The sequence below is a fragment of the Schistosoma mansoni genome, chromosome 1 (assembly GCF_000237925.1).
Source record: "Schistosoma mansoni strain Puerto Rico chromosome 1, complete genome".
Classification (NCBI taxonomy): domain Eukaryota; kingdom Metazoa; phylum Platyhelminthes; class Trematoda; order Strigeidida; family Schistosomatidae; genus Schistosoma; species Schistosoma mansoni.
Genome location: NC_031495.1, coordinates 60680837 through 60704952, shown reverse-complemented (window position 1 = coordinate 60704952; position 24116 = coordinate 60680837). Strand labels below are relative to the sequence as shown.

General features: G+C 37.2%; 1 protein-coding gene across 1 annotated transcript; it reads right to left on the bottom strand.

Moving 5' to 3' along the window:
- Window positions 1–6529: 6529 nt before the first annotated feature.
- Smp_040350 (putative rfx5) lies at window positions 6530–23619 on the bottom strand (the record flags this gene model as incomplete). The annotated part of the gene is made up of 12 exons (XM_018795078.1): window positions 6530–6622; window positions 6931–7004; window positions 7917–8571; window positions 9176–9622; window positions 10347–10635; window positions 10798–11081; window positions 11511–11863; window positions 12563–12661; window positions 13791–14287; window positions 19364–19480; window positions 23157–23495; window positions 23537–23619. 12 exons carry the CDS (start codon window positions 23617–23619, stop codon window positions 6530–6532), a joined length of 3330 nt encoding a protein of 1109 aa, XP_018649426.1.
- Window positions 23620–24116: the final 497 nt, after the last annotated feature.

The window sequence follows — 24116 nt, the reverse complement described above, 5'->3', positions numbered from 1 at the left end:
TTTGGTCCAATATCAGTCTGTCAAAGACACAAATAGGTGTGGTGACCGACAAACCATACCAGAAGATTTTGAAAGTAGTTGTCATCGGTTCATAGCTCGATATAGGCTAGGCACCGACTGATTACATAGACGAGTTTTGATTTTTTGCTTCAAATGAAATGTGAACACCTGCATATATCTGAATATGTACGGCCCATCAGTTACACCGTTTACTGTCTTTGAAACCACAAGTGATTAAAATCTCTCTTGACAGAAAAGCAGATGTAACAGAATATAAAGACCATCATTACGTCAGTCAGTCAGTCAGCTACAATGTAGGACCAAGCACACATAAGCATCAGTTCAAGTTGACATACCTCGTTAGCACAACAAGATGATCACCGAATTCATAGAAATAGTTGATTTAGTGGTGGTAGTATATAAAAGATAGGTTGTATATAAGGATATAGTATAGGAAGGAAGAACGTTATGAAGCAATTTTAATCTTAAGGTTTAAGGGAAGATACAGAGTGTATACACCTACGCCATTGTGATCGATTCTGAGCCATGTCACACAGAGTCTCTAACCACTGGTTACGATAGTCACACGGACCCCAACCAAGTAGTCTGCATCTGCCAACATGGCTCAGACTAGAAATTAGTGACTTCAAGCACTGATGCCACTTTTGGTTTGGCCGCCCCTAACTCTCTTCCAACCATCCCCTACACTAGTCAGCATAGCGCGTCTTGGTAATCAGTGTTAAGGTATACGTAACACGTGGCCTAACCACCTCAGTCGATGAAGATCCACAACCTCACCAACTGATTTGCCATCATTTCCTGATACTCTGTGTCTAACCTCACTATTACTTACCCGGTGATCCCAGCAGATGCGAGCAATATTTCCAAGGCATCTGTGATGAAATACTAGTAACTTACGAGTATCTTCTACTCTTGATGGCCACGTTTCGCAGCCGTAACGTAGAACAGAGCGAACTGCTGCGCACTATACTCGTCCCTTAATTGATAGACGGATATATCGCCTTCGCCATGGGTGGTGACTTAAGTTGGCAAAAGCCAAACGAGCTTTCCGAATCCGTGCTGAGATTTCGTCAGACATCAACCCATTATGGCTAATCAGACTCCCAAGATAAGTGAAGCTGTCGACGCGTTTGACTGCTTCACTCCCTATCCTTAGTTCAGTGTTGACGCAGGCCAGTCCTGGAGTAAAAATTTACATTTAGATGGGGAGAAATGCATCCCAAGAATCCTGGCATTATTACTCAATTCTAACAGAAGATTCTGCATTTTATCAACGTTTTCACCAAACAGGACTATGTCATCTGAGTATTCTAAGTCGCTTAGTGGACCTCCTGGTATGAGACCAATTCCTGAAAATTCAGTCGATGAGTGTTATTTCCAACTGTAGGTGTATGATGAAATTAGACAGAAATAGAAATAGTGAACAACCATGCCAGACACAACTTGAGGTTGTAAAATCAGATGACAGTTCGCCATAAGCTCTCACTCGACTGGTATTGTTTTTGGAGCAAAGAGACTTCACAAGGTTTATGTACTTCTCAGGTACACCTTTCAATGACAGACACTGCCACAGAACCTCTCGATCTACAGAGTCAAATGCTGCTTTTAAATCAAGAAAAACTATCATTCTCAGACGCTGATAATCATGTCTGTGTTCTAAAACTTGACGAATGGTGAATATGTGGTCGATACAGCCACGACCAGGTCTGAAGCCAGCCTGATTTTCTCGTGTTTGCAGTTCACGAGTCTTAGTTAGGCGCCCGATAATTATTGAGGCTAGTATTTTAGATACTATGTTAGTCAGACTAATCCCTCTATGGTTATCACAGGATGATTTTGGCCCCTTCTTATATATTGGGACAATCAGAGATTGTGACCAATCGGATAGGATTACGTCCGTCTCCCAGATTTTAGCCAAAATATTAGTCAACCTAGTCGTTAAAGTTGGACCACCATATTTAAAGACTTCTGGAGTCAATCCATCTGGACCGGCTTCTCTTCCTCGTTTCAGATTAGTTATAGCCTTTTGAACTTCAGCTAGGGTCGGGGGACCTACTTCAATGTTCCATTCAGACTGTCTGGGAATGGTGGGTAACTGTAGAGCTCCTTAAAATGTTCCGCCCATCGTTCTAAACATCTGGGCTGAGAGCTGATAAGGGTTCCGTCTTTTTCCGAGATCGTTTCACTTACACTTGCATTATTAATTTTTATTAGTCTGAAGAGTTGCCTGGTGTTGCCTACAGCCGCTGCCTTTTCCCTCTCTTTTGCTTCCGTTGCCCACCACTGCTCACGATCGTTCCTTAGACTTTTAGTTAACCTAGATCTGATTCGTTTACGCTCTTCGTCGTGTTCAGAGCCTGATGGGATGAATTTACACGAACCCATCAGTGAAATAGACTTGGAAGAAATCCATTGGTTTTTTGGAAGCCTATGGTTAAAATTACTAATAGATGTGACTGCTGTTTCCACAGCTGTTCGTATGTCTTTCAAAGCAGCATCTGGGTTAGTCTCGTCTACAGAACTGCCTAGATGTGAACTCAGTTGTTCCTGAAGTTTACATTTGGATTTCTCGTCCTCCAGTTCAATCCTAATGGGTCTTCTTAGTGTAGTTTTCCTGTGTCCAGTGACGCGCAGACAATTGCGTGCTCGTATTAAGGGGTGATCAGAGTTTAAACATGTATTCCAGTACGAGCGACAACAGGTGATCATCATTATCGGTTTGTTGAGCCGGAATACTAAAATAGCAACCTAAATGTCTTTCTGTTTGATTTAAGCTGCCTAGTTGGGCATTAAAGTCACCCGCTACGACTACTATGTCTGAGCGCTTAGCTATCTGAAAAAGTTCAGAAAGCTTTCTGTAAAAGTCATCTTTCACTTCACCCGGGATGCAGTCAGTGGGAGCGTAGGCAGAAATGACGAAAAACCAACGTGTGTCCCTGTCCTTTCGAGTTCTTACGAAGCCATTTATCCGGACAGCACACATACGACTGTTAACGGGGATGCATAGTAGTAGTGCTTGTTTCGCTCTCGTACTAAGTGCTATGCCTACACATGAAAGTCCACCAGAATTAGTCATGGGGTCGCCAGATACACGGAGGGTGTATTTCGTTGGCTGTCCATTTTGGTAAGGTGAGGTCAAGTGAATGACCACACTGGGATCCTGTATGAGTGTTTCGGAGACACAGCATACATCAATCGTACGAGAATCTAGGGTTTTAGGCAAGGAGGCCTGTTGACCGATTTGAATTAGGGTACGAACGTTGATAGCTCCAATGTGTAGTTTGGAGCGAGGTTTTAGTAGACCTGGGACAGCGTTTCCCGTACTAGAACTGTTGGCCATGGTGACACTTGAGGAGGAAACCGAAATAGGAAGTTTAGTGTTGAAAGTCGAGGTAGGATGAATTGAAGGACATTGATTATAAATACGGTGATCTTAAGTGCTGTTATCACTTCCCGGTCGCCCACACCATGGAAGGGTTGTTCAAGAGGTACCTAAATAGGAAATTGGGCTAGAAGTGGTCTTAATGACCTGAGAGCGTGACCGCAGTGCCCAACGGACAACTGCTTGAGGTCGGTCACACACGACCTTTTTGTGTTAGCTCCGTACTTGTTGGGACCTTACCACCGGAGACGGATATCCGTGGGATGAGGCGAGGTGTGCATTTTTAGGGTCGACCTTTTCTAACCCCACCCCTCCTTGTGGGAAGGCAGCATCACTGCTATGCTGGTTGTCTAAAGGAAACACCTTACTGCTGTCACACCTCTATACAGTCAGCAGTACGGCTTCGCCTTCGGACCTCGGGTTTTCTGCTTTTAGTATTACCGCTCTTCAACCGACCTGTCTGGCATGGAAGGACCTTGAGGAACGATTTTTCCATCCAGTATAGCTCGATTAGTTCATCACGATAGGCGAGCCTGACCACCACGTCAAAGTAGCAGCAACGGCCGAGGACTCAAAAACACTTATGGTGGGGATCGTGACACCTAAAATAGGGATAATCACTCCAACCCTCCGGACTTATATCCATCAAGTCGCGGTATTATGTTCATTAAGCCAAGAGATGACCCTCAACACTTAGAATTTGGGCATTTCATAAGCCATTTGGAGTAGTATAGGAACTTCTCAAATGGATAGCTCCAATGTTTGGAGACGTACAGTTATCTGTCCAAAAAATCAACACGTGACACAAGACATATGATTGTGACGTATTGGTGTCATTAAGGAACATGAACCTCGAACTGAACTCAGGGACAGTCAAATACCGTCGGTCAATTTCTATGTACAATAGTAACCTACATACATGGCATGTTGTCGTACGAATCTTCGATAAACTATACGTTACAGCAACTATTAATAAAATATCTTGAGGACCATTTGTGCAGCAATATCAGCGAGATAATTCAAGGTCTCCAATGACTGTCTGTTCTCCAATACAGATACATCATGAAACAATAAGCTAACTTGTTATTAGAAATGTAGTTTATTTTTTTAATTTATAATTACCATTCAAAGGAACCTAAATATAAGCCAATTTGATTGAATAAAATGCATTTAATTTCACACACTCAAGATGACTGGTATTTGAGCCAAAACAGAGAAAAAACTTTACAGGCTTTTCAGTTGGTCAAATATGAAACTACAAAACTTTGGTATATGCAGAAACAGTAAAAATGGGAAAATTTATAACTACAACTTCACTGTAATTTATCTTATGGATTGTAGGAAAACTATCCAAAGTATACAACAGCGGAAGCTGAGAATCTGATTAAATTATATAACTGATAGGATATAAATGTAAAAGACTCTTTGGTTGTTTTCATAAACCAAGTGAAAAAATAGTTTATAAAAGAGGAATGCACCAAACACAAACAGATACAGAAAAACAACCGTTATATAAAAATGTACATATCAAAAGCGTATTTAAAAAAATAAGGTGAAATGTGAAAAGCTGTACCGATTCTAACGTTCGAAAAATAAAGTAATGCCTATCAAAACCTTTTGGAGGTAGAATAGCGTTTGCTAAGTCAAAAAGAATCTAGAGAGTTTGTCATTTTGTGTATTTGTTTATTGTCCAGAATTATCACGAGACGAACGATTTAAAAAATGAACTAAGCGTGTTCATCCATGGAATACTTTCTCAATAACAACACACTGAATTGAAAATAAGTAAATGCGGACGATATATTCGTAGTGAAACGAACACACGAAATTCAAAACGCTGTGATACTCACATCTGCTGAACTTGAACACTGAACTGAGCCTGACTAAAAAAGATAGAAAATACTGGCGAGTTTTATATAAACAAAAAGCTTAGCTTACAAAGAGAAACCAAAAGTCTGGTCTACTGTTTAGTTGTCAAACGTTTTTCCTAGAAAGTACCAATACAACAGCTACAAAAACCTTCAGGAGTACGCTTACTTTTACTTTGTCGATTTAAAATGTGCTCTATGAAGGTTTCTGAAAGACTGTTTATTTTTCATGCGATGAATAAGGAGGTAATGTTGAAGTTGGAGTAGGTTATATTAAGAACGACTGATGTGGCCAAAACTTGTTACCTATGACTGTCCACACCCGCCTAGACGAGAGGCGCTTTTTATAGCAGAAGTAAGAAAGCTAGGAACGACCAAACTAAAATGTGGCATCAGTCCATGAAGTTATCAACTGTAAGTGCAAACTACTTAGTTGTAGTCCGCACTATAATCGTTACCAGTGGTTGGAGACCGGGTGATGTCTTGGAATCAGTCACAGTAGCAAAAATTCATTCACGCTGTATAACCCTGTAAACCTTGAGTCTCAATATTTCTCGACATATACCTTTCCACTCTGCCTTTTCAAACCATATTTCCAAGATTCAGTCTTCTTTTGTATCACTGTTGCTACATTATTTCGATTTGTTTTGTTATTCTTGTCTCGTCGTCGTGTTAATCTGGTATGGTAACTTGAGCCAGGATGAATCTGCGCCAGGTTCTGTGTTGATTATGCATGTCAACCGTCACAATAGCGTTTTCTAAAGACAAAATTAGGACGAGACAACACTTAACGGCATGAACTGAAGGTTGAGTACCTACACCACTTATCAGTAAGATTGAATGGATACAACTTTACCAAAGCTTTCCGTAAGCTCAGGATCTCGTATTACATTAAACACATAGTGAATAGAGTCGGTTTTATTACCAATCTGTCGATTGCATTCAAACAGTCGATATCGAAACATACTGCACGTGATGTCAAGATACTTAGATCAGTTTCTGTAGTGATATTTGATGGATGGAGTTCGGTTAACCATAAGGTCTCAACCAGGATGGCACTGGATACTAGTCGGTTGTCAATGTAAATATTTTAACCGTGGAAAGTCAATTGTAATCTTTATCGGCCGATGATAATATCTGAAAGTGACTTGGATATGGATTCCACGAGATCGTAGGTATGTTGTGCTAATGATGGCTAATTGTCACGAAGTCTAGATATAGGGTCACATACTGACTGACACTTATTATTATTAATTATTTAGTTATTGCAAAATTTTAGGAACTTTCCAAAACACCGTTGAATTTTGAAGTGTTCTATGCCGTGGTTAGAGTCAGATAAACCCAACACATCCTGTCAATTACATGAGATGTTGGTTGACGCTCTCAAAAAACGGATTCATACGAACAGAAGAGTGTGAAAGATTAGTAAGATGGGAAATGATACGTATGAACGAAAAATGTGATTTATTTTTGGCATGTTAACAAGAAAAGCAAGCACTTCTAGTTCTTATACAAAACAACTAAAAAAATGAAAGAGGAAGAGCTAAACCATTCAGAAATGATACAGCCTTATCTATTTAGTAATATAATTATAGCACAGAACATGTAAAATATGGAGATTACAAAACTATGTAGTCAAACAAAACTAAGAGAACTTACGTTACTGGGACAGGAAGGGGATCTGCTTCCATCAGCTGGACCAGGAGTGCTCAATTCATGCTGTAATTCTTCACCTACACGATACGGATGAGATTGAAACATGAATCAGTAATTACAAACATAAATAATTTATAAATTAACCATTTTTATCATAACTTAGGACTGATATTTCCTGTTGAACGGATACTGCAGCTTTGGTTGACTTTTTTATCAGTTGCTTGCAACAGTAAAATCATCATCAAGAATTTACTTAGTCTTAGAATGTTAGGCCAGCTTATTGAGATTTGAACAGCTTACAAACTGAACATGGAATTGCAGGGTTAAATATAACACATTACAGAACCTAAGTCTCTTAAAACTATCACGATATTGTCTCAAAAGTGACAATTCTGGACATGACAATCATACTAACTATATGAGGATAAGTAACTAGATATATATTACTTATGTACACAAGTATAGTTCGTTATTATCATGCATACACGTTAACAAGTATGTAAGCAATAACGAAGCATTTTTATTTCATACAACTGATTACCAATGCAAGAAACGAGAATAAACTAAGGACTTATTTTATTATGTACGATCAATAATCTGTATTATTTTTCTTGTCGAAAGCTCATTTGGTTATTATTCTTGGTGATGACAGCAGTACAACGTGAAGACAAGTTACAAGAAAAATGAAATGACATGACAAACTATTGAAAATGCAGTGAAATCCGCTTTGTTTCTAATAACGTCATGTGTGCGAAATTCACCGACTTGGAATAACATAAAACAACAAGTCAAGGGGAATCAGATAAACCAATTAATAAGAGTAAACTAAATGCTATGTATGGTTCCATGTAAAACACTTGAATGTTATTTATTAGCAAAATGATATGAATAAGAAATCAGTTGATTTGTACTTGATTGTTGAACTGAACCAACATTGAAAAATTAAACAACGAAATATCATTATAACTAACAAATTCATGAAAACTTACGCTTCCGCACCATAGAACTAGTTTTTATTACTTCGCTTGGAGAAGGTGCATTAGCCAAACCATCTGGCATTGGTGGCGTGTTTACCTCCCCTAAATTGTCAAGAATAGTTAAAGTACGGTCGTTTGAATCTGATGAACATGGGGACAAAACCTCGTCAGAATGTGAAACAGGATTGGTCATTGAAGTAGTTGCAAAATCATTAGATTTAATATGACAATTATTTCGAATATCTGATCGCTCTCGATTTACAAGCGTCATACACGGAGAACTATTATCAGAATTGGTTCCACGATCGTCACTGTCTGGTGTATTATGAATTCTTGGAGTAAGTTCAGTAAAATGTTTCTGTCGTAGTTGAGCTTGAGCAGATTTATTAGCAGCTTCAGAGTAAAACGGCAAAAACTCTGTAGGTGAACTAGGAGGTATTTGTGGTCCTGGAGAAGTGCCTAACCTAGGCAAGTTATCTCCATCGTCTTCACTTTCCAGCTCCAGAGTGAACGGAGTAATTGGGGGACGAAACACTGTAGCGACATTTGTACGTTCAGAGGTTGAAACAGAAAGATTGGGGTTATAACTTTGACTTCTAGAATTCACTATATAATCAGATGGCTGCTGGTCAAACAGATTAGTCTTAGATGGTAATGGACCAGGAATCTGAAGAATAAAACAATTGGTTACACATTTTAAATTTATTTAAACAGTATGAAAAAGGAATAAAAAGGATGTAGGTATTTAATGATTCTTTTCTCAAAATTGGATCATTTTTATAGAAATGTTTCATAAAACAGCAATCTTCGTTTTTAGACTTTTCATCAATATTTGATGTGTTTAGTCTATTCGGAAAAAAGCAACAAACTATGACGAATATCAGATAAAATCCTTTACTGTATGTTTTACTTATGTTAAAGTAAATATTTGACTATTTCAAGTTAAAATAGTCTGTAGGAAGGTTGTTAAACTAACAACATGCTACAAAAAACTTCATTTGAATAAATTTCATTTCTAACAGTTACTATTATTTGATGTGTCTTCTATCTTTCTCATTTTTGTACTGATTTTTACTTCCATCAGAGTAAAAACACTTTGGTTGAAAACATAAGAGATAAAAGTGTGAGAAAACCTGACACTTGCATTTTATCTAGTGTGTAGATAATGAACTGGATAAAGTAAAACTTTTTATTTTAATAACCATCAGACGTTGAGCAAAAATGACTGAGATAAGGACCTTCAAACGATTTTTATTAAAAAAAAAACTCACATTCCAAGACGAATTCGACGAGCCGGTATTGTTTTGTACATGATGAGATCTCAGAAGTCCATGTGATGGTGGTGCAGGGCTATGCATTTCAAGTCCTTCATAGCGACCAGGATAATAAGGAGAAGGCATAGATGGTGACTGATCAAGAGTGTTTACGCTGTACTGCCGTGAAGTACCACATGATCCAGAATATCCCGTAGGGTTGGTAGGAATTTGAGGGGGATTAGATGAACTGCTTCCAGTGCTTGCAGGTGAAGGGACGGCTAAAGAGGTGTTGTGAGTAATGACTGGTGCTACTTGTTCAGAATACCGTTCATTACCATCTGGAAAACTACCACCACTGAGTGGTGGACCATCTGTTGATAACGAATTAGAACTCGATCCAGAGGCTGTAGATAAATAACGAGCACGTTTATTGGGACTTTGACCGCCTAGGTGAAATCGTGGCTACAAGTAAATTAGAAGACAAAAGTTTAATAACAAACTCAAATAACAGTACTAGGAAGCAGAGAACATAGTGACAGCTAGAGTTCACTTCATATAACGGTATTTAAAGAACGTGATACATAATCATTTATGCTCTGGAGAGCATACTTCCTCAGTACAGAAATAAATAAACTGTACAAGGAGTATTGCGGGCGATTAATATAGTAGAAATCGAAACATTCGAATCAAAATAGACCGAATGATCAGCATTAATATTTGACAATATTACGCATCGTGGATTACGATAGAAAATATTTCAAAAGAATTTAGAGCTAAAAGTCAAAACTGTAGGCATTTATATAAAAATAATGATAACCACATAAAACTGGACTATGTCAATAAGGAAGGTCGGTAACAAAGTTTCAACAAACAGGGGCATATTATTCTCACGGCCAAAATTCTCCAGAAGTACTTTGAGAAATTACGATAAACAACTGCTCAAAGCAGATACACAGGTAGAGTTAGCATCATCAATGATTTCGGGAATTTTGTTTATTCACAAAATTTATAGCAACAGTATGATCTTTACCTCTAACTTTAGTACGACTCCCGTGTGCTAAACGCCAGATATAAATCAACTGGTTGTAATGCTACTTGGAAATAAAGTTCAATAAGAATACAAGGCTCAAAGTAATAAGATAAGTAATCACCTTAAGCCATACATATTTATGATTGTAAAACATACCGATGGCTCGTATGCACCTGGGGCTTCTCCAGGATGTGGTAGGACAGCTCGCTTAAACCCTACTTGATTACAGTCTGTATTCGTTGCAGATAGATGCGACACTTGGGCATAAGGGCTGCGTGCACCTACACCGGGGGGGAGTGGGGCAGGCGGTTGTTGGGATCTAGGATATGGAGATGTAATTTGATGGGCTGGATACATTGAGCTATTTGTTATCGGAGAATGATAACCACCCAAGTTTGTATACGCTGAATCACGTTGAGACGTTGGTGTGGATGATTCCAAAATGCTATAAAACAAATATAGCAGCAACACGTATGGAATAAAATACTACTATTTTTAGCACAATGATATACACAGATTATTAAAAACACATATGTAACAGCAAAAGGAGCTTCATATGATATTAATTTTACAATTCTAGAACACATATGCGGAATGATAATCATACCTGGTATGTTTTTCGCTGTGAGCAATAGGAGGGGTAGATGTGTTAGTGTTTGCGGTAATGTGTCGTGAATCAATGGATGGTGATACAGGACCGGGAATTGGACCAAGTGCTGAAGAGAAATTAGACCCCAAAACACATGAAGGAAAGCTCGACACACCAGACTGCTGTTTTTGATGCGCTGCAACAGCAGCTGCAGCAGCTAAAGCCATTGCCGTAGATGGATGCGTTAACCCAGGTGCACCACTATGGGAATATGGATGATTGATAGCGTTATTTCGAAAGTTCTAAAAAAAGAGCAGTTAGTAATTGATATATATATGATGTGTCTAAACTGAGAATATATATCAATAAACTAAGGGGGGCACCATATATATATGTCACACAAACATTGTCATTTCATTTTGTGTGAGAGCTATGATACTTCCCGGTTGCCCAGACCGAAGCAGGTGGTTTTCTTAGGGAGCCACACGCGGAGCCTTTGACCTAAAGGTCTGACCCACAAGGCAGTGGAGCATCGTGAGATGCAGACCCATGGTAGCCGGTGACCAACGATTGGTTCATATGCCATTTGTTCCCTCAAGTTACTGGTGCCCATGTGCACCATTTGGTATGGAATCAGGGTTCCCCGACCCGCCTAGGTAGATTCACTCACTAAGGGAGGAAAGAAACTTTAATAATCTATATGAACTATATAACCTATAAAGGTAGAATACCTGAGTAAAATTGAACGGGTTATTAGACAATTGCTGATTGGAAGACTGTAATGCAGACGGAGATGCTAGAGCAGCAGCTGTATATGCACCAACCCCACTAGTTTGTGGTAAAGAAGTCTGTAGTTCATATGGCTTGTAACAGTTACCACGTTGAGGAGTACTGCAATGAGGCATCTGCATAGCAGGGTTATCGCCAGAAGCAATGAAAGGTGGAACAGATGATGATCCATGATTATTTAAATTATGATTCAGGTTAGGAATAGGAAGATTTAAATGTCTATTATCTGGTATAGTCGACCGAGGAACATTAGTGACTGGGGAGTCAACATTGTTTGTTGAAGGTGCATGAAAACCTATAAATGTAAAATGATTAATAATTGTCATGTGTTGAAGTACAAAAATTATAGAAATTTGTAAATAAATTACAGAGAAGCAATGTGGATATTTTTACTTTGTAATTTTAGCTCTTTAAGCAGTACAATTATAACTAAAATTAAAAAGGTAATTGATTGAATAGCTCAATAAATTCCCAAAAAAAAAACTCATGGTACGTAGATTGACATAATCATTCTTTTAATGTTTGTGATACACTAAGATCAATTGATTAGAATGCTAGAATCTAAAGGATCGTTTCAATATAAACAAGAATAATAAACAAACGTAAATCAAGGTGTTTAATGGACGATCAAAACATATCATTTTGTTGATCACCGATCTAAGTTGTGACAATGAGGTTATGGGTAAACAAGTATATCTATTTTAAAAGAGATCAAATGTAAAATAACCTTTCAGGAAATCTCTTAAATTATTAAAAATTATGAAATCATATCGGTCGGTCATATCTACGACAGAACATCAGAAATGCATGAGAATACCCATCATTTAATTAAAACATTAAATTAGTACTTAATATGCGACGTAGCAGAAAATAAGAATTAAATACAACCCACTTAACAATTGACCTAAAAATTCAATCATTTAGAAAAGGTATTTAGGTTTGATAGTCGTATTTAAAATCTCAGTAGTTAAAATATTAAAACTAGATAACCTACTTTCATTTTTAGTACATTCCGATTTACAGGATGATAAATCACTTGTAGACGAATTCTGACGTTTGTTTTGTATTTTACCGAATGCTGATTTAACAGAGCCTGAATTATAAAGAAAATTGAACCATTTAACAAAATGTAAACATAGTTTTGAAAATTGTCCAACTATTGTTTTAACTTGATAAAATCTCTAATGAACAAAAATAAATGACCGAACATCATAAAAATTGCATTAGGAACTGATTAGTCGTGTATAGGGAAACTGATCTTTTTAGTGTAAAGATGAAACTATCTAGATGTTCAAATTGGAAGATAATGGGTAATGCTATAGACTGGTGAGCTCTATATGCTGAAACTTAATGGTAATGAACATTGAGTAACAGGTGTATTATAACTTCAGTTTACAACGTATTACAACAAAACACTGAAAAATTCAGCTCAATACAAAACGATTGAGTGGTGAAACAGGTGAACTGAATGGGAAAAATCACAATAGTGAATCAAGCGACAATAGAGGAAGAAAGCGCTATGTCGAATAATACTTAGTTTATCTGACAAGTGATTTTACGATACTCTAACTTTAAAAGTTGCGTACAAACATATATTCGTCGTGTTTCACAAATTGAATTGCCAATTAACCAGTTGATATATCATCATTATGTGAACTATTTACTTATGCAAAGAGAATGGTTCTTGCATATAAATTAGAATATTTAGACGTATCAGGTTATCAAACCGAGTGGATATGTCACAAAACCGAACAAAAAAGACTAAATACATTCAGCTATTTGATTATCTATGTAAATCAGACAGGTGTGAACGCAGTGTTGTGAAAATAATAAAACGAATAAATGTGACCTTTATGTTTAAAATAAAGTTGCACGATTACAAAATAATTGTTGAGATGTATCATGAATGTGGACCATAAGTTGAAGCTATAAAGGTAAAAATAGAAAAACGAATAGCCGAGCAGAACACAGTAGAAACTAGAATCAGAGTCCACTGTTTTCAGCCAATACTATAAGCCATGCTAGCTAAACGATGCCACTCCATTTGCAGTATCTTAGTGGATTGAATAAGCCAGACAGATTTCATGCGACTGAAGGACGAGAGGGACTTTGTGTAGATTTTCTGATAGATGTAAATATGTTACAACAAATATATGATAAATTCATGGGTCCCCTGCTTGATGAGAACTTAAACATTTGAGTTAATAAATAGATTAACGAACCTTTTTGAAGCATTTCAGCAAGGGCTGTAGAGGGTGGTGGTGAAAAGGAGCTCGGAGGATTAGCAGCATGAGCGATCAAAGCAAAAGCATGTTTGGACCTGGAATTAACATAACGGTTAGCAACAAGATATTGGGCAAGCTGAAAGAGCGACTTGAAATGTATGCCAAAAACTTGGTGACCATATTCCAGGAGAATATGAGCCACGTCTGCAACGACGGAACCACGAATTCCTAGAACAGCCCGCACAGATGGATCATCAGCCCAACTGCTAGTATCGGCATCAGATCCATTGGATTTTAAAAGACGAATTAGTGGACTGTTTGATGACATATGTCTTTGAGATCCAGCTTCGAAGCTTCCACCAGAACTACTTCCAGGTGAACCAACAGATCTTCCAGATATATTTTGAGAGTTAATACCAAGAGCTTCATTGGTGAGATCAGGTAGGTAGGGTGGTTGGATTTCTGTCTTCTTACGCATTCCACCATAGCAGTATCTAAAATAGCAAACATTAAAAAACTGAATAGATATGTAAACTAAAAGATGATGTAATTATTTGGTTCAAACTGCATTCAAGATGATTTGGTATAAAGATTTGTAAAGCGTTATTTCCCATTTAAGAGAAAGGTTTTTAAATAATTAAAATTTTTAATATAACTTGCAGGGTATACAGACAAATATAAACATACAAAGCAAAGGGAACGAGTATTTGTTTGGAAAAATAAATACTTGATGTAATAGTTCCAACACTTAAACGTTTAATTTAGAAGGCATAAAGAGAAATTTTAATGCTTGGTTAATTTATTTTTAAGGAAACTAATTACCGAGTACAGTGTTTATATACAAAGCTTTGAACAACAATTTCGTGTATGAGGGTTAGTGTAATTAACCAGCCTTCCGAACCGAAGTAGGGTGATAGGTATGGGCCTACTATCTGATGATTGAAACTCAGAAGCTTTAATCACTAAGATAGTTTCCAGACGAAATTGATATCGTTTACAATATATAAAGCAGATGGCCAAACATATTCCATAACTAGTGTTTTTTAAAAGCGATGACAGGATATGTGAAGAAATTAATCAATTGAGCCAAGTGATATTGGGATCCGAAGACGTAAATATTTTTTATATTAATATAGTATGGGAGAATGTTACTAAAAGTCAGGTGTTATATTTATTTATTTGAACACATAAACATTGGTACGATGGAGCACCAAATACATATGCGCCACACAATAACAATGAGACCAGTAGCAGTTATCATTGATTTGTGTGATGGCTGTGATACCGCCTGGGTGCCCAAACCAAAGCAGAAAGGTGTTACAATTTCGACTCTAGTACATAGTTCCATTTTTGAGGTCAGATGACAAAACGGGGCCAAGAACAGTTGGATTCATAGAAAAATGCATGTATAAACTGTCTAGAACTGTACGTCGTGTTTAAAAAGACAATCCAACAATCGAAGCGGTGGAAATACGATCACCGAGACACAAGTGTAAAAAATCCAATTATAAAAACACCGGTTTTCAGATTTAGTACCAACTACAGTTTACTAAGGGAAATGTTCATTTCAGATGCTTAATGAACAGTGGATTTTTATAAGATTGAGCATTAAATATCAACTCTAGTGAAAATACAGACATTATAAAGAATCGCATTCTACAGGAAATATACATAATATAGATTATAAAAGTGATCCACATACAATGATTTGGAAATAAACGAAATGTTAGTGGTTGAACTGAATTTTTAATTCATACATATTACTGGGTACGTTAAAACGCAAGTATTTAATAAATTTAGCTGACGTATGATAAGAATATTCAGGTCACATTCAACCTGGAATATTAACAACTCATAAGTTTCTTTACATCATAGAAGTGATTACGCCTAGACAGGTAACATCATCTGAAAACCGTGTAAAACTTTTATGGATCAGTTTGTATGAGTGACAGACAAAACCAGAAAACTAAAATGGAATAAACATCACTTAATACTTCGAGAGATTTAGTCTAGTTAGGAATGGCCTAAATTTATACGAGTGAAAGAGAGATGGATGAGATCTACAAGAGCCAATAGGAAAATAGTTCAGTTAGGGGGGTGTTAATGGTTATCCCCTTCACATATAATCGTATTTGTTAACCTAGCTGTTACTAAATGGATCAAACTATTCACTCTGTAGACAAAGCCAAACTAAACCACCCTGTAAATATTAAGGCTTGAAGATTACATAGATTAAAGATTTCGAATCGGTTAATCTCTGCGGGACAACAAATTCTAAGGATGGGAGAGAATGATCAAGGGTCACGTAGGTTGGTAGACAATGTGCTATTGACTTACACGTAGAGAAAGCAAAGGCTAAAAGCATTATGGCTTGAAAATGTAAGAATTTTGAGGGATTATTAATAGTAGTAGGAGTTTATTCATTAGAATTATATTAAAAAACCAAGCCGGTAGGAAATTATTTCAGAAAATTAGAACTTGACAAAGTTTGAGATTTTTTACCGAACGTTGTAGCACTGGGTTTAGCAGTGCTAATGATAGTCAATGAGCAGTTTCTGATAGTGTTCAAGAGCTATATAGATGAATTTTCATAGTCAGTTCAGGTAAATAACCCATTAAATGAAACTGAATCAGTGATTCCAATATACAACAGCTGAGAAATAACACACCTCAATCAATATGAAACAAGTGCGTCGAAAACTGAAAAATTTCATATTTACAACTGTTATAACAACTCGGTATATTTGATAACATGCAGAAGTGAGTCAACCGAACTAAGAACGTAGTGAAACAGTCTCAAATTCCAGACAAAATTTCAAATGAAAAAACACTGTTCTGATAGTGTTAAATGAAGGGGATAAAAATTTTCTCCACTATAAATTAACAAAAAAACCAAACTGCAGTACGATTGCATGGATTTAAATATTTCATGAACTCCCTTTAGCTACTGATAGCTTAGGATAATGATATTGATTTTAAAAACGGGTGTACATAATTAACTTTACGCTTACAGAAAAGATTTAATAAAATATGATCATATTAAGTTATTATAAGGCTCATTATTTATAATTATTACTTCATTTATCTTGGAAGTTTCGTGAACCCCGGTGGGTTGGTGTCTGGTGGAATCTTAGAACAGATTCAGAAAGCTCGGTTGGCTTACACTAACTTCCGTCACTTGTGGAGTAGGCAAATGTCTGACCACCAAACAATGATCGCGTATATTGTCCAGTAGTTTGCCCTGTTTTACTTTCTGGATGTGAAACATGACCATTAAAAATAAAGGATATTTTTCAGCTTACTATTATTTGGTCACAAGTGTCTTCAAACCACCGATTGAGCAATGTTGAAATTAGACTTAAGGCACTGAGCAAAAATAACAGATCGTTTGATAAGATTGTGGATATTTATCGTCTGAGATGGTGTAGACGTGTATTACGCATGTCAGCCTGCCAGCTAGATTTAAGATGAATTTCTCGATGAGGATGAACATTTAAAAACAAGGATGTCTGAGGATAGTAACTCGTTTGATCGTCTTAATAAGCTGTTTAACTTTGGTTGACATTGGATTCAAAGTAGAGGAAGCCTTATCAATTAATATTAAACAAAACGACCAGTCACTTATGATTAACGGACGAATTCGAATTTTGATTGAGATCATGAATCGATGAATGCTAGACCACCACTGAAAACCTGGAAGCACTTGACGACCGTTTCGTCCTAGTATGGGACTCCTCAGCCTCAAGGAGAGGGAATATCAAAACGTTACCTTGTGTCGATCCTGCAATGTAAATGCCTTGATGTAACGAATTCAAAAATAATTTGCAGTCTTCAAATTTCGAAAATTATATGTAGTTAAAACAAGAATGGTTTCATGAAAGTCGACAGTGAGTTGGAACTGTTTATTTATTTATTTATTTAAACACATACATATTGGTACAAAGGGGCACCAGATACATATGCACCACAGTTGGAACCATATGGGGTAGAGATATTTTTGTAAAACTCTTTTTTTCATCACGGTTCGGAAATGTGGAGATTTGGATCAGTGAACTACCGTCATATTCATTTGCAGAAAGGCCACTTTGGTTTGGGCACCCGGGAAGCATTAAAGACGTTACACAAACCAAATGATGATTACTGTTGGAAAAATTATGCTTGCTTCAACTTACATTCAGACAAATCCCACTCACAATCATTTGATAACACTCGTTTTTATTTCTTTTATACTATACATATGTATTCCTCTTTATTCTCATATCGCGTTTTTTATTTTTTAACTTATACAGCAGCTCATCTATGGTGGAAACCCTGTTCTATCTAAGATAATCACAAGTCATTAACTGGTTGGAAGTTGAATGCCACCATCGACTACGAATACTGAAACAGTCTTTCTGAAACCACGTATACCATTTAAACTGGCCTCATTCAACATTCGTACACTAAGGTAGATCGGACAACAGATAGGGTTGACTATGTCTTTAGAAAGTCTGAATATCGATGACTGTTTTCTATCCTAAACCCGCATTTAAGACTCTAATGAAGTACTACAAATTCGCTCTCCACCTATGGCTTCGAAAATTTTTTTGGCGTGAGTTTATCTGTGGACCCTGTAGCATTGTCTGGTTTTGTTGGCGTTAATGTTGCACTAAGCGCTAGAACTGAGACAGCACAAATCGATTAGTTCCCCATTAACAGTCGGTTATGTTGTTAGATTAGAAAGTTCCAGAAAGTGCAGAGAAACCGGTGTGAAGAACGATGTCTTTTTGTCATCTCCGCTTCTGCTCCGACAGATTGCAGCCCAGATGCCACAAGGATGAGTTTTACCACAAGTTAACTGTTCTTCTTCAGAAAGTGTGTTCGACAGATATCGCAGTACTAGCCGGAGAATTGAACACTCAGGTTGGGCGTCTAGGCACAGAACAGAGTCGTTTAGGTGGCCGATGGGGATTTGTTGGTTGCAAGTCAGATAACGGGGATCGTCTACTGAAACTGTACACAGTCTACAATCTGTTTCAAGCTAGTAATAACTATCGGCACAGTCATCGTCGATGTGCCACCTGGCGTCCTGCTTCTGAATCCCAAGTCTGGACTCAGATTGATCACATCATGATCAGCTACCGCTGGCGTGGTTGTGTACAAGACTGTCCCTCCTTTTGGAGTACCTATCTGGACTTTGATCATGCTCTTGTTTGCGATAATCTTACCTCACGTTTCAATGATCAACAAATTCATCGTTTTAAACAGATCGATGTCAGTAAATTGATTGCAGCTTCTGTTGCAACTAAGTATCAGACCTAGCTAGGTTCAAGGCTAGCTGCTATCCCTCCAAAAAGTATAGATGAGCATTGGTTGCAATTGTATGACGCCATGAAAATAGTGAGTAAATACGCTTGTGGCTTCGCGAAACGTCCCGTTTATAAGCACTAGGTTTTTTCAGGCTTCTTATAGCTCATTGAATCCTGTAGGTCTACTCCAGGTGAACTAACTTTGTACGACTAGTATGATGTTTTAATATAATTGCTTTTTTAAAAAGTAACCGGCGAGGATGGTGCAAAAAGCAGACTCACCGAGACTGTCCTCGTTGACCCAAACGTCGTGGTTTTACATTTGGAAATGCGCGTTTCATGACCTTTCCAAAATCTGCCGTATTTAGAGTTTTCATGTGGTGCTTCTCACAATATGCTCTAAAGAGAAAACATGAAAACAAGGTTTGTGTTTATATATGTATTCACAGACAATCTACTTTCTTCAAATAATACGACAGTGAAGAGTCACGATAAAACATTATGAAAATCAGCAACCAAACCCAGAAGAAAAACTGGAAATATAAAATTCAGACGAGACAAAATGTATGAGGGATTAGGACTGACTAACTTCATTATCCTGAGCGCATCCCACTGTTTCCCACGATTTTACATAAACAGCGGTGACTGCGTAAATGGATGGGTACGTGGATTTTCCCAATTATCTGTTACAACAAATGACTGGTGTCCTGATAAAAATGATCGCGAGTAACCTCATCAGACAAACTATATGTTTATTACTGGTTCAATGAACTTCAATTAACAACTTTTCTGTATCGAAATGGAGTTTTAGGTAAGCAAATTATAATGATCAAGATTTATGTATCTCGGTTTTTTGAATCCTGATGACTGTGTGGCAGGTGAAAGAAGACGAGCCTCAATCTTAATAACTGATTTTAGAACTAAAGTCACATACATTACAATATAGGACATTGCATGGAAATATGTCCGCTCAAGATTATTGATGACAAATTAATGGTCGTATTTTCGAGCAAAAACACATGAGCCGTCTGCAACACAACAAATTCAGAGACTGATGCAATGTTTTAGTTTGGCCGTCCCCAGTCTTTCAATTTACTTCTCCATGAGCCAACATCGCGTGTGAAAGAAGGCTGACATACGTAATACACGTCTACACCATCTCAGACGATAAATATCCACAATCTTATCAAATGATCTGTTATTTTTGCTCAGTACCTTGAGTCTAATAACTACTGGACAATATACGCGACCATTGTTTGGTGGTCAGACATTTGCCTACTCCACAAGTGACGGAAGTTAGTGTAAGCCAACCGAGCTTTCTGAATCTGTTCTAAGATTCCACCAGACACCAACCCACCGGGGTTCATGAGACTTCCAAGATAAATGAAATGGTTGACATACTTTATTCCCTAACATTAGTTTAGGCGTTGGTGCAGACCAGTCCTGAAGCAGCGTTTTGCATCTAGAAGAGAAACATCCTAAACATGGCTGCGCAAACGGTCAGAGGACTCAGACTTTAATCAACATCACCAGACAGAATTGTATTTTCTGGGTATTCTACGTAAGTAGATCTGTTACGAGATCAATCACTAGAGTTAGGGGAGTGTTGTCTTCAGAGGTATGTCTATGAAAAGCTTAAATAAAAATGGAGGTGGACAACCTTGAAGAACATTAGTTAATGTTGACAGTTTGGGATAAGCTTTGTCTCAACCTGTACTTTCTTAGTAGTCTGTACAAAGTTGAAGTAGTTCTTTGGTAACTTTTAATGACAGATACTGACAAAAAAGTCGGCCGACAGAGCCGATCGATTTTGAGTATAATTATGGTCGGAGGTCCAAAATCATTTTTATGCTCCTGGACCTCTTGAAAGGTGAATATATGGTCCATATATCCATATTCAGGTTTTCCAGGGTTTGCGCTTTACAAGCTCTAGTAACAAATAACTACTGAAGCTAATATTTCAAATAGTACATTAGTCAAACTGGTCACGCTGTAATTTTATTTAGAGGACTCGTCATGTTTTATGAACTGGGAAGTTCAGTGACTAAGAACATTTAGATAGAATTATATCCAATCCCCAAATTTTAGTTAACATCTAATTAATTTTAACGTCAAAAACTGAGTCCCGATATTTCTTATTGTATACCTTTCCAGACTGTTTCCTCCAACCATATTTTTAATGTCTTATTGCTTTGTTGTTTGTTGATACAATTACTTTGACTCTTGTCAAAGTAACATTCTATTATGCTGTGGTACATTAACGGGGCGGATATTTGTGCCAGTCCTTACCTTGAGATGACTGGTTCTTTTCATTGAGTTGGGGATTTAACTCACCTGCTGTATCACATCTAGGAGTTACCTCCAAACAGCTTTACTAGACAGGTCATTGATGCATCATATGTTGCACACAAGGTCGCTGGCACAATGGAAAAATAAATTCGGTTGACGAACTGTCCCTTGGGATATGGAATTTTAGAAATCTACTGCCTAAAATATGACTATATGATTATTAGTTTTTCCAGCAAGTTTTGGCTTCATCAAAGCACAGTTTTCTAGTTTTTGGTCAAAGTTACATAGTTTAATATGCTACAGTGGACAGGGAAATAAAAATGCCCGTTTGAGTCTGGAAACAACTTTTTAATTAGTTGTATTCACATACTCCACTGCTAAAAAGACAAACAAGGCAGAGTACAACACTCCAGTAGTTCGGATTGTTATAGCAAATGCGTCAGCTTGATCATCTACAAACTGATTAACAATGTTCAACAAAAGCAACCAGTGCACCTAGAATATGAAATCATTTATATTTTCGAAAGCGTGTATTAAGTTTGATGTAGTATCACTGCAACTTCCTAAGTAGACTTGTTCACTAGAAAACTGTAATTCCGAATTCTAGCTTTCTGTACAGAAGAGACATACTTAGAGAGGACAATAATTTATTAATCAACTGAAATTATATGGAATCAGATATTCATAACTGTGGAATTTAATGTGTATGCAATCAACTTAGTACCTATCATACAAGATTTAGAAATACCTGGTTTTGCAGAACGTGATGTGCACAAGGATGAACTTCCCTACTCTTTTAAGCGTTATGTTCTTAACTACTTTGGAACGTTACCTAACTAGATGTCATGATTATTACAAGATATCGTTCCCAACCAACTAGTGTGTAAAACACACAACTTGAGGAGAAATATTCATGTCTATATTACAGCTAGTACCCCAGTTCATCAGGAAATTGCTAATAGATATCTCATTGGAATTGGACATTTTGATTTTGTCCTAACTTAATTTGGGTTTCTAATCTTTGTACACTTTTAGTATGTCATCAAGAATGTGGTGTAGTTCAGTAGATGACGTGCAAAAGACAAAATACACTAAAATATCAACAGTATTCTAACCATCTGCTTCAAAACACAGAATGGCCATTTCTGGATGTTTTCACCAAACTTAAGTAACTACTAGGGATTACTGGAAATTGGGAGGTTTTCTTACTAATTACCCCCGGCATTCACACAGATCAGTTAACGTTTATCAACACAGACTAAGGCTTGTCGTGAGAAGTATAGAAAATGTTCAACATCCACAGGATTGTCACGAGCTTACGGTACATAGCTTAAGAATTTACCAGATAATAGATAACGAGTAATCAGAAGCTTTTGTAATCGATCAGTATTCTATATTTCGGTCATTAAACTTAATACAACTAGATGGCTTCGAATGACCAACTCCTTTTCGATTGTATGGCAAGTGCTATGAAAAACTGGTATATACCACTAACTGAGTTTGGGTACAACAATTACGAAAATGACGGTACACTCCATACTTTTTCTAAACCACAAATGAAACATTTTGGGAATCGAGAAGTGCTAGTGAGATAATTAATAGAACCACTCCGAATAAAATGCTTGGTGCCATTCTACTTAAAAAGAAATGTTGATATTTTGCCACATGATATGATATTAAGAGTCGGAAATTATTTACCTAGAATTCAACCAAGTGATTTATCTAACATTTCAAGAACACGTATCTCATAGACATCACAAAGGTATAAGCTAAAAGCTGAAGTTACCTGTAGTCATCGTACACTTCATCTTTTCTTAAGCAGGTTGATGGATCTTCTTCTAGATGAGACATAATCCACGTGTAGGCTTGACTTTGCTCCACTTGGTTGGATAAGTGAAGAGAAGACTGTCCACCTGGTGAAAAGAGGCCAATACCCAATGAATTGACGTCGTAACCCGAGGAAACCTCCAGTTCATCACCCGCAAAGCCAAAAGAAGTATTGCTGAGACAATGAGAACTGTGAGTATTATCCACTGGGAGAAGTAGACAGAAAAGGAGCTTTTCAACATCTTTCAAGGAGGCGACTTCCTGAATCAATGCGTCAATCCTAGTGCGTGTATCCTGACTAGGAGGATGATTATGTAAAAAAAAAGGATATCAGCTTACGTTATAATGCTAGATAAGCTTGATTTCAAAAAATCATAGCCATTCTTGGCACAATCCTCATCTTGATCTTCAGATTTCAACATGAAAGTGACTCAATACGATATTTTCCTGATTTAGGCTCCTGTTAAATTGTTTTGTAGATCCTCAAAGACAGGGACAAGGTAATTAAAATGCATAATCCGCCTATACAATAGGCAAGGTTGAACAAAGAGCCTCAGTAAAGGTGAAAGGCAATAACATGCGACTAAACAATTACCACAAACATTTTTTCTTTCAGGGTCCAATGCTTATTGTACAAAATGTTGTGTTTGGTTCATGAACATTCACCGATATAAATTATTTATTTGACGTTAGAAAATAGTATAGAAGTAATTTGAATAGGCGTATATCAATTTTTGATCGACCACACTGTCATCGGAATAATATAGAAGATTTTATAATTGATAAGTGATTGATTGTGTAGAGGTAAATAAATACCGAAATAAAGAGTTCTGCAAGTTCTCAACATTGATGCCAACCTCATTAGTTTTACCAGAAACACCTCAGCTGAAGGCGCTCGTTCACGCATACGCACCAGATC